Genomic DNA, 12,698 nt, shown 5'->3' on the forward strand with positions numbered 1-12,698 from the left:
AGATGGTAGTTTCAGTCTACCAGTAGTTATCAACTCTTCTATACTTGGAAGTTCAAAAGAACATATGGTTTCTTATTCCACTACAGTTCTGAGATATTACTTTTACTAGACTCCTTCCATGGTTAGTATTGTCTTGGACATTTATTCTCCATCTCCTGGCAACCGTTGAACTTCAAAAGGAACCTGTAATTTCTCACTGAGACTGCATTTGAAACCAGCCACAAAACTCACATGGAACATTCATTCATTCAGAATAGTGGAAACCCATGACGAACAGTGTAACCCCGCATAACTTGGTTGATCCATGATGCTTGTGATTCGAGTCTGGCCATTGCAACTGCTGAAATCACAGAGTCTCTAGTTCATAGACACAGCGGCATGAGGTAACTCATTTTATTTTGCACAGGTTGCATATTTCCACAGGAAACATTCTCGCAAGGTTGTTTGGAAAAAAGACGACAGTTTGTGCTTGGGGTTTTGGCTTCCCAGCTCTATGCCATGGTTTCTTTACCCGGCAACCTTCTGTCGTTAAACGTGTGCATGTTGATAACTTCTTCTGTTTTCACAATAACGGGGGCCTGTGGCTTATGTTTTAATCGACGCTGACACTTCAGAGACATCCTTAGCTCCTCTACCATGGCACTACAGAAGGACCTCTACAGAGGGACACAGAGGAAGAAGAAAAAAAATCAGTCAGAAATGTTTAGCTGCAAGATCTAGAAGCAGATTCACTCTATTGGCATAGACCTGTCAGTCCTGAAAGTTTGTTTTGTCTCAACCTGGAGCTCATAACAAATTGCTGTCTTTTAAATATGCATCACATAATTATTAAAATGACTTATCAAGCTGTGATGACTCAGTGAAAAATTCACCTTGTCTCCACAATTATCTGGCAGCTACTGACAATGGATGTATATGATACATAAAAATATTTCAAACAGATGTTCTGTTAACATAGATTAGCCTTACAGGGTAGCATCTGGGTGTAACATATATATTAGGTATTCAGTAAAGTATACTTGACATTCAAAACCCGCCTGGACACATTCCTGTGTAGCCTTATCTAGGTGTTCCTGCTCCAGCAGGGGGATTGGACTAGATGATCTTTTGAGGTCCCTTCCAATCCCTAACATTCCGTGATTCCGTGATATTTAAAAATAATAATTTCATTTCAGAAATAGCTGTTCCTCAACAAAACAATAACCCTTACTGTAGGAATTTTACTTAATTTAATGTTTAAATCCTGGTAAAACACAGGTCCATTACTCAAAAAAAAAAAAAAAAATCTACCCCATTATTTTTGAGATCTGTATCTTAACACTTCTGCCACTACTAACTATCATTTGTGGGTTATGCATTTACAAAAAATATTCAGTTTAATCAATCTTTATGAAGACCATGTAATCAGAAAAAACATTTTTTAACTTGTTTTCATCAAAAGCTAGATCCTCAAAGCCCTTTTTCCATTTTACAGTGCAAGAAATTTGAAAAGTAGAAGAAATGCTTCCTTATTCTCTCAGGGTGACTGAATTCTCAACTGTTAATATGATGCTGAGCAATTAGCCTCTCCTCCGTGTGATCGTTGGAGTATGGATGAATTATGGAAGTAAGGATGAAGAATCTCAATTTTAAAGTTTGTGAATTAACCACTTTTATCACATACTTTACTGAAATGTTTTCTAGCTAAGGGAGAAATGTATTAACTGAATAACACTCCACAGATCCTGAGGTGTTATGACAAGTCTCTGACAATTGCTCTCACCCAAAGCAAATTTGAGGTATAATCTATCCCTTTGCATTTTGCTTTCTTAATAACAAATCTCCAGTACAGGGAGATGATCTGGAAAAAGGAAAAAAAATAAAAATAAGAATAAGAAGAATAATAATTAAAAAAAAAAAAAGAAAAAAAGAAAAAAAAGACGAAAAAAGACGGACCACCTAGAATTACCCTAAGTATCTCTTGATCATTGTTTGATTTTGTGTGGTTAGTGGTAAATCATCAGTCAACATATAATTGTCTAATTTATTTCCCATATCAAGAATGCTGCTATATTTGTTAACTGTTACATTTCAATTATTCATAAAAACCTGGAGTTTGGAATTTGGATAAAAAAAATGTTATTCACCTCACCCTACCTAGTTCTTTGGGAGCCTAAATTGAAACTGTGTTTATCAAAAACTGCTTTCAGCTTCCAACCTCCACGGCTGAAGACACTCTGAGCAGTAAGGCACTCAGTTTTCCACATTAAACTTCACAGGTTTGTCATTTGGCAATAGTCAGTAGAAATTTTACTAAACACAGTGGATGTGCTCTGAAAGCACATAACAAATCAAGTTCATTAAAAAAAGTAGCAGCCACTAAAGAAGGGCACATGGCAGACATTACAACATCCTGTGCGGCCATTCATCAGCTGGAGCATTAGAGCTGAATGTCAGACACATTTGTGAGTGTCAGTTCAACAGCATCTTCTGCCAGAGGAGATTTAAGCTTCAATGTCTCAGCAAAGAGCTGTAACCTACAGGCATTAGAGCATTTCAAGGTAAAAACAGTTGCAGTTTCTACCTACTGATCCTGTTCCACTTTGCATAGAAGCAGTTAACAGAGGCAGAGAGGGAGAAAGGCAGAGGGGGAGAATGTGAGTTGTTCTGAAGAGTAGGGATTAGAGCACAGAGTGACAAAGGAAAGGCTCCAGTGGCAGTTCCTTTTTCAGTGTTGACTTTGATATATTTATGTAAAATTCTGCTTAGTGCAAACATGAGTTGTCTCAGTCATGGCTTAGAACTGAACCTGAATCCCTCAACTCCTGAACAAATGCCCTCTTCCCAAATCCTTTGCATGAATGTGAGAATAGTTAGGTGGGAAGGAAAGTGTAATCTCACTCTGACTGTTACACTCTTTCTTTCCAACATTCCATTCTCCTGCTGAGCTTAAATAAAGGAATGATAGCTACTCAATTCATGATAAAAAGAGTTTAGCCAGCTACAACTAAGTTTAAATTGTGACTCCAAAGGAGAGGAAGGTACATCTCTCTGGTACAGAGTCAAGGATGAGTCCTTCAAAGGCCAAAGTTCTAGACAAAATTTGTCATTTCTGGCTGACATTTCTGGCTGGAGTGACTTCTGCAATGGGCACCCATTAGCAATCCCTTTTAAAAATGTTCCAGTGCATGGGGTCGACATCCAAGACAGAACTTATGGTTTTCATTGTCTGAATGAGGTGGCTAAAATGTCTAACTGGATGCTCTGAGCTGTAATATGTCAGATCTTCATGCAGAAGGTAACTTTGCTTAGCAGGAAACTGTACCTACTTTTTATTCAGCTGTATTTTGAAAGAAAATATTCAATTCTCTTAGATTTTCTCCTTCTTTAAGAAAGTGCTGTTGCTTAACATCAGAACTGCAGTTATAATTATGAACCTGAAATTAACACTGAAATCTTTCGAAAGGGCAAATTTAATTTAATATTCCCTAATGGCTAACAGGCTAAATTGCTAGGACTTGTAGATCTTGGCATTTTCACTGTGTGGGCAGCCTAGCACATAACTCAGGAATTTCACAGGTATGATCCATTAAGATGTAAATGCTGCAACTCTCGTTGTTACACCATGTCCACGGCTCTCACCTGTGGAATCAAAGACCTAAAGGAAATATTCTGAGGAGCAAAATCCTTCTAAATTTAAAAATTATGCATTAACACTTAGCACTTTCAAGATTGTGTCCCATGTCTTTTTTGCCAAGATATCTAACAAGAGTGCCAAAACAGAGTGAATCTTTTTCAAGAGGAATCAATCCACCAAAAGCTTTTGCAAATATCTGCAAACACTTACTGAAAGGTATATATTTTTAGGTAATATCAGTAGGAACAGGATTACAATCAATAGCCAAGAGGTAAGAAGACACATGCACTTGATGCCAACATTCTGAAATATCCTGAAAATGAGATCTCAAGAAAATTGCCAACACATTTGATCTGAGAGTTTTACCTGGACCTGAAAACTTATTAAATGAGAAATGTTGGCAAGACTGATAGACTGAAAAAGTCAGTTAACACAATTTTGAGACAATTGTTTTATCTAAAAAGTTATTCCATTCTGTACTTTCAAATTATTTCATATAAATTAATTTTGTGGACATTTACTTGCATATATTGTGTTAAAAATATGATTTAATTACTTCATTTACTAAGTTTTTTAATGTATGCTAGGTATTTTAAAATAACGAATGTCTGAAAACAATAAACAGTATTAGCTCCTGAACACTACCATTGTTTTGGTAACTGAGCACTCTGAGCACTGCATAACAAAAATATTACACAGGTTTTTTTTGTTGTCTTTTTTTTTTTTACTTTCAAATTTCATTCACTCTTTGTTTTTTTTTTTTAATATTAATAAAGGGTTATGTAAAAGTTCATGAGCTGGACCATTATTCTTCTTTGGATTCTATCTGAGAAATATAAGGAAGAATTTTTCCACATATTACAAAATAATGTTCAAAAAGTTTTACAAAGGATTACTTTGTTTGACCTTTTTAAAAGAGAAATCATTGTGTTGTTTCAATTCCTACCTGTGTACTGTCTCCATTTTCTGTACAGCTAAACTTCGTGTTATTTCATTATTAGAACACAACTTTTTGAAAAACAAAACAGGAAAAAAATTCAAAACAAAAGAAAAGCAAACCAGGTCTAGATTCTTTTTTTTTTTTTTTTTTTTTTTAGGTGACAGATCAATAACATTTTCAAATGTGATTTTAGAAAACAGAACCCAATATCATGATTCTGAACTCAATTGACTGCTCAGATTTTTCAGGAAAAACTGAGATATGTTTACTGAACTTATAGGCTATACTTCAATCACAAAATTGAGCACTTTTAGTACATATTATAATAGTTTCCACTTAATTGAAATAAAACAACCTTTTTGCCTGAATTACCTTCCACTCTGCAGGCGTGTTACAAGAACATCAGTTATTATTGATTTTTCACCACACCTTACAAAATCCTAAGCTGTCCTCTTAAATGTTCCAGAAAGTAAATGCTGCCCCCAATTCATCTTAGATACAATAAAATAGTAGAAGAGGTCAAGGAAGGCATACATCTAAACATCAGCACAATTAAGTGCAAAATTTTTTGTTGCAGCAAATCGCTATAAAGTATTGGAAAAAATAGCTGCATTTCTAACTGGGAGTTCAAGTTTACAAAATATAATTTTAGTCAGAACTGTAGTTTTCATCATTTTAACACAAAGCAATTTTGGAAAATCTCATCTCCTTAAGAAAAGTAAAGAACTGATGCATCTTTCATTCTTTGCCACAGCTGACAGCTCATAAATTATGTCATTAAGATGATAATTTTGCAAGATACTATCACTGTTTAGAATATATTTGGAAAGTTCATGCATGGCTTTACTGACTGAGAAAAAAAAAGTATCTTTAGATGTATGTATTAATATGAAAGACAGGCAATATTTAAACTGTTTTTATTGTATTGCTTCATATGACTTGGAAAGGTAATAAGAAATTATATTAACATTTGTTAGACACAGAATTATGAGACTATCACCATAGATTTCGTTTTTAACAGTGTAAAAAGAGCAACAGGAAGACAGGAATGGCATGTCTGCACCACTCTTGACCTTCTGATTTAAGAGTATAATATTTAATATATTTTAAATATAAAAAATTCCAATTGTTTCCTGTTTTATATTTTTCCCCTTTGCTGCAGTTAAAATAAATTTGACTGTCAACATTCAATAAAAAACTAAAAGATTTATTCAGAAGTTCGTTACTTCCAGTCTTTTGTGTCAAATATTATTTGAGGCCTTTTTAAATTTTCTTGAAGGAGTAACAGCACTAAACCTGCATCATTTTGTGATTTTATGGGTCAGTGTTCTAGCATCTAGTAGGATATAGAAATCAAACTGGTTTTTGTCTTCTTGAAGTTAGCTGAGAATGAATGTACAGCCCCACCCAGTCCCTCCTTCCTAATCAGTTTCTGCTTCCATATGCCACTTCTCTAGGGATTTTGAATGTGGATATAGAAAGCCTCACAATCTTAAAGCCCATATACAAAAACATAAATCCTAGCAAAATGTTGACTTAGGGTAACAAGGAGATGAACAATTAATGGAATGGAAATAACCTCAATAAAAGATAAATCATACTTCATTGTAGTTGAAACATTGCCATTTCAAAAGAAGTTAAACTGTACCTGCAATGGTCAGATTTTTAGGTCACTTAGTTATATACCTAGTCTTAGACATGATGGTTGCTCAAAGGTTGTACACATATATATGAATATATATCTATATATATGATAATGGTCACATTGAAAATATTTTGCCACACAATTTTCTGATGTAGTACTTTTTCAATCTATATCGAGTATAATGCAAAAGTACACTGCAGACTAAGTTCACATCAATTAGGTGAACATATCCCAAATATATTCTTAAGTTCGGATTTAGCATTTATTGGTTTTTTTTGGTAGAAGCAGAACGAGCAGCCATTTTATGAAGTTTTTTGCAGGCCAAAATGTATGGGGGATCTTGTCACTTACTCAAATAAAGACAATAATTACAAGCAAAAGGAAAATTTTAATTCCCTAAATTTAGCTTTATTATCTACAATGTCAAGACCAGTAGAGTTGTTCCAGGCATCTCGGTGAAACATGAGGTGCTTCACCCTGTAACTGAGTTGAATGCTGATTGTTTCAGAGACTTTTCTAGCTGTTTTATAGAGATGATCAACAAGAATCTGATGGGACTGACTCTTCCTGTAACAAAACAACACTGAAATAATCTTCTGCAGACTGAAGTGCTTGAAGTGCTCACTGAATTTTAGAGTTATGTGATGAACTTAGATGACACACAGGATCCCATTGCAGGCCAGTTCTAGCCTATGTTGTTAGTGTCTCCCAGTGGGACAAAATATTTCAGGTTGCTTTAAATAAATTATCAATTAGTATCCCGAAAGGCAATTCAGCCACTCCCAAATTCTAAAATTTGTCTCCTGACAAAACAAAATGCACTTTGGTGGTTGATAGAGACTTCTGATAAAGAAACTCTCAGTTCATTTAAAGTCTTCTGAAACTATTTAACTTGTATTCCAGTCTGATTGCATCCTGACAGCTACACTAGCTCCTGTGGCTGACGGGGAACTCCTATCAGTGCAGAAGGCTTTTTCAAAGGTAATTTTGTTTAGCTCTGCCAGCAGCCTTTCTGGCCATTGTACTGACCATGATGTTTTTCTGACTCACCTGTGGACCTAGGCTGGGGCAGATGGGATTGCACTTGTATGGTTCCACTCTTTCCTCTCAGAGAAATTCCAGAGGATGACATAGGACAATTGCTCATCAGCCCTGAAGGCTTTCTGTCATGCACGAGTCCACAAGGTTTCATCCTGTCATCTCTCCTTTCAACATGTATATGAGGCCACTGAGGAGATAATGAAATAATTTGGGCTGTGGTGTCATCAGCAGGTAGATGATACACAGTCCTACTCTCTTGTCAGACCAGGATGGTGCAATCATTTTGCACTTCCAATACCTGGCTGAAATAGGGGCATGATAGCAGCTTAATCCCAGCAAGACAGGTGCTATGTTCACAAGTAACCAGAAACACTTAGAAGATATCATCTACCCCTAATATTCAGTTCAACCTCTTGTGAAAGAGGCTTACAGTCTCAGTTTTCTCCAGCTTCCTAAGTTTGATTCTGGATTTTTGAATTAGATCAGTGGTGATAAGTATTATTTGTCACTTGTGTTTCAGTCAGTGGCAATAATTTCTACTGTTGTGAACTTTGCCACACCAGTCCAAGTCTTCCAGAACATGTTACTGCAGTCCGGTGTCTCTGGACAAGGGCTACAAATAATTGCCAGGTGTTAATAAGTGCTGATAGCAATTCATAGCACTTCAGCCATGTTGCTGCTGCTGAGCAAAGAAATAACAGAATATATGGTATCATCTATCTGATTTAGAATAATATACAATGCAGCATTTTAGTGGTTCTGTATGTCGTGATCACAGCTGTGCAGGGTATTTCTCTGCCTTTTAGCAGACATGATCCTGATTCCACTGAAATTCGTCACCTGAGATCTTTCACTCTCAGCCACTGAATGTGAAAGTTCATTCAGCTGTTAAATAATTTTTTATTCTAAATCTAAACTCTGTTCATCCAAGGAAGGCCAGGTTTGTTGAGTTTCAGGCATGGTGAAAGGAAGTGGTGGTGACAGGTAATTAATCCTTTGGAGTATCAATGTATCTGGATTAAAATACTGCATATAGCACCATATAGTTTAATTTGAAAATAAATAGTCCATTTTACAGTGCTATTTAAGAAAATAAATACAACCTTTCTTATCTAAGTTAAGCTGTATCTAAACAGCTTTTTAAAAAGTTTACTGAGCTAAAATCCACAGTACGATATTCACTGTAAAAATTCCTGCTAGTTTTATAGTGCAGTGTGAGAGTATAAAGTTAATATAAAATTTGGCAAGGCCTCAAATCATATTGAACAGAGAGAGACTGTTAGTATTAATTTAATGTCAATGGTTTCTACTGTTTTGGAAACACTAACTATTACAGTCATATGGCACTGCATAATATCAGAATGGTTAGCATTCATATCTCTATAATTACATGGTTTCATCTGGCAGTCTAGGATATTTTTTCAATCTAAAAGGCAGCTGGAAGTGCTTGCTGTTACTTTGCTGGCTTATACAAAAGTCAAAGTAATCTAAATCACATGAAATAAACTGTGTTTGCTATTACACTTTGCTATAGTATAACTGATTAATTCCAAATGTAAACATTAGTATTTATGTAATAAAATATTTATATATATGACATGTTAAAGTAATACTTAGGGGAAGACAATGAAAAAATATTAGAAAGACATGAATGTTTTATAATCTGACATTTCTTTCCTTAAGAGCAAAGAAAACTTTTTTTTTCTTTTTTTTTTTTTTGAGGAAATGATAATTACATAATGTGAAAATTTCTTCTCTCTGTTGGTGAGTGAAAGTGAGCTATACTTGCTATAAAATAAACAACATGCAGGGTTTTCCAAAATTTTTATACAACTTTAAACTCTTGTCAAACTTAAAATATTCCATAACTCAGACATGTAATTTAAGCCCTGATCTTCAACTGATAGTGAACATCCTGAAATCATCTTCCTACATTTCTATTTGTGCAATGATCAGCTTTATCTACTTTTCTAATATTTCTGTTCTTTATTTCTTGAATGATACAAATTAAGATATTAAAAATTTCTCAGAAGCAAGTTCCATTACCAAACAGATATTGCTTGAGCTACAATCAAAAGTTAAAATAGAGAAATAAAGGTCTTGTTTTAATGTTTTATTGTTTACAAATGATCTTTAAAACACCACAGTTAGTTGAATTGCTTTTTAGATTTTTGTCTTTTAACAACTTTTTTTTTTTTTTTTTCTGTGAAAGGTAGAAGGTTTTGTGGGTTTGTTTTGGGGTTTGGGGGTTTTTGGTTTTGTTTTGTTTTGTTGATTTTAGTAACTGTTCCTTCCATCAGAAAATATCCTCTAATATGTACTTTGGTGGTTTCCAAGAGGGCATTTAACTATAATTAATACCTCAACTTCAAGTAATCTGTACATTTACACACAAATTAGCCATACAATTCTATACATTGACATACAGTGCTCAAGGGAGTACAGGATGACAGAAGCTCCCAGTTTTCCAACTGTCTTTTTGCAGAATGCAATGTGCTAGAGTTGGAAAAAAAAATCCTTTTATGAGCTGTCACAGCTGCTGCTGCTTGTCTCAGCCAACATTAAAAATTCCGAGGTTACTCCATTACAAAATATAACATGACAATACAGACTACATCACTGGCTGTATGCTGTATAAAAGTTTCTTGGTATATAAAACCCAGAGCTTTTACTTCAGTTAATCAAGAATGCCCACATTCTTTTGTTTATTGTAGCCTGAAGAACAGGCTTTTCAACTTTAAAATCTTTGAACTTGGTTCCCCCTGGAAAGGAAAAAAAAATCCATAGTCTGGGATTTACTTTGGGGTTGTTCCAAAACTATTATAAATTACTGTCCCAAATATCAAATAGTTTTGATATTAAACTATTAGGAATATGCTCTGAACTCAAATAACACTGACATTACTACTTTTTTGAGAAAAAAAATGAAACATACTTTAATAAAAATGAATTTAGTAAAACTTTGGGAAAACAAAACAACAACAACAAATAAAGCAAAAATAAAACAAAACAAAAACAAACTATAAAATAATCTGGTAAGGAAAGGATTCTAAAGATACTTTCATTTTTTGTATGAAATTATTGTAGTAGTTTTGTTTTGCATGGTTGCTAAGATAACAATTTAAACAAAGATTCAAATACTGACTTTCTACATATCCTGCTGATAAAGAAGCATCCACAATATTTCAATACTGATTAACTTCTTCCTGTAATACCATTCCATATAGGACAATTTACATGTATGTACTTTGCTCACCTCAATTCTAAAAAAAAGCATGCTAAGACATAATGAATTCAGTTTATTGTGTTGCAGATTGTAGAAGGACCTCGGCAAATAAACTCATGTTAGCCTTCACACTAATTTCATATAAACAAATCAAGAACAGTTAAACTGTATTTGAGAAAAGCACAATCAGGACGTCGTGTCAACAGAGTATGGTTACTGCACAACAGCTTTTTCAGTCAAGCAGCCCTTGGCCCCTTCTTGTCTCTTGGAAAGGACGTGGGTCCTCTACATGAATAAAATCAAGATTCAAGATAACTTCTCAAGCCAACACCATTTTCTGCAATGAAACCATTAACAGGATAGATACAAGGCCAATCATTTGCAAGAGTGACAGCAAGCAATGTTCTATATATTCTTGACACTGCCTTCAGCAATACTGTTAATTTCATCCTAAAGTTTTCAGCAGTGCGCATGTAGTTTCTACCACACATCTGACACTTATAGTAATATCTAATCACTTGTGAAGGTAGTATCAAAATGGAAATAACCTCTCAGTGAAGAAGAAAGGTCAATAAATTCTCAAACTGAGAATCATCAATATATTATGCTAAATATTAATGGTCTTCAAGGTCAATGTTTTCCCTGGCCTTTATGATAATAACATGAGCTATGTAAAACTAAATGTATGAAATGGACATAAACCCATAACACACTGAAGCATATCAGTTATCAAAAAAGGACATAGTAATTGTTTTAAATGGCTTTTGTTTCTAGCATTGCTTATTCACTGCCCTCCGACTGCCTGTTAAAATCAGGGAGCAGGTCATTCACCAGCAAAAGCAATTATAAAATGCAAATGACTGAGCATTTATTGTCAAGATTGACTAGACAAAAAAGGACTGCTCCATGACATGTTTCCTAGCAGATGACATAATTACATGTTTGTATTATAAACATTAGGAAAGAATACAACCTTTAGCATTTTTTAGAATGTCTGCAATTAAAAAATAGCTGAGCATTGTAATATGAATTCTATTAAAAAGCAACAATTAAATTTCCCTCTGAGATATTAGAAGACACCATCTTGTGTTTACTCTGCAGGAGCACAGTCAGGACAGCCTCCAGCCTGTCATCTCCTCCTGACCCTTCCTGCTGTGTCAACTAGAATGACAAAATTCTGCCATAGACAAGGACAATTCTTTGTCATTCCGGCTACTTCCTCTGAAAAAAAATCAGACTATGTACTAGATAGGAGGATAGGGGTTATTTAGCTTAAAATACATCCCAGTTAATCACATTACTCATATGTGTGATTGAGCTAGACAGTGAATTTAGAATTATTGGCAATTGTAGCAAAAGTATACTTACTTTCTAATACGTTTAAGATAAATATTATCATAACCTAAAATCTCTGCAGCTCACTACAGCTGCATGAATTTTTGAGCCAGCTAAGATCAGAACCTTCTGTTCCTGATATCCTTACATTATTAAACCCAAAAACATGGCCTGTGTATTTTGCAGAAGGTGTTTTAAATTTTTGTGCACAATTTATTTTGGGTAAGAGGCAAACAGTTAAGTCTGTGCCATCTTCAAAGACATAGTCTCATGTACAGGTCACACCTCAGCATTCAGAATTTCTTGTTCAATAGAATCTGCGGTTGTAAGTAAAAAACTCCTTTGTATGCTAACACATATGTACATGTATTCAGACCTACAGATGTTTTCTTTAAGTCCAGTCCTGCTAACTGCTCATTCATTGTACTTCAAGAGATAAACTATCCAGACTGTATAGCTGAGTGGTGAATTATTTACCATGGAAAGCCCAGTTGTTTTTGTCTTCCTTTGGAAATGTATGTAAAATATAAACCAGTATCAGTTTAGTTACTGCTTTCATTGCTTTTATAATAAATTATAAATTAATAACTATTTCAGTGAGGCTAATTTAACTGATGTTTAGGTTATTATTTAATCATATAACTCCAAAAATACTTTTTGGTGTTAGTGTTTCAGTATGCTCTAAGATTTAATCTGGTATTTTGTGTTATAGGAAGTCTATGAACAGATATTCCCTGGTGAAACAAGCAGTTGTGTTATGCTGACATGTGCCTCATTTCACATTATCTGAAGTACTTAAACAGTTCAAAATTAATAAAACCTACATCTGCTATTTTTCCGGAGGCAGACTTAGTTCTGACCTGCTGATGGCTCAATGAGTTTTGAATGGCTATAA

At 34.5% G+C, this 12,698-nt stretch overlaps 1 protein-coding gene across 1 annotated transcript in view; it reads right to left on the minus strand.

Moving 5' to 3' along the window:
- Positions 1-491: 491 nt before the first annotated feature.
- The window catches only part of GRIK2 (glutamate ionotropic receptor kainate type subunit 2), a gene marked incomplete at both ends in the record, with an annotated part of 377,447 nt that continues 365,240 nt past the window's right edge, over positions 492-12,698 (minus strand). Inside the window, one exon of the mRNA XM_082047176.1 lies at positions 492-656. Within this exon, the coding sequence (XP_081903302.1) occupies positions 492-656 (165 nt within the window). The remainder of the gene's footprint in view (positions 657-12,698) is intronic.

Source organism: Streptopelia decaocto (assembly GCF_964273445.1).
Source record: "Streptopelia decaocto genome assembly, chromosome: 3".
In the NCBI taxonomy this organism is placed as follows: Eukaryota; Metazoa; Chordata; class Aves; order Columbiformes; family Columbidae; genus Streptopelia; species Streptopelia decaocto.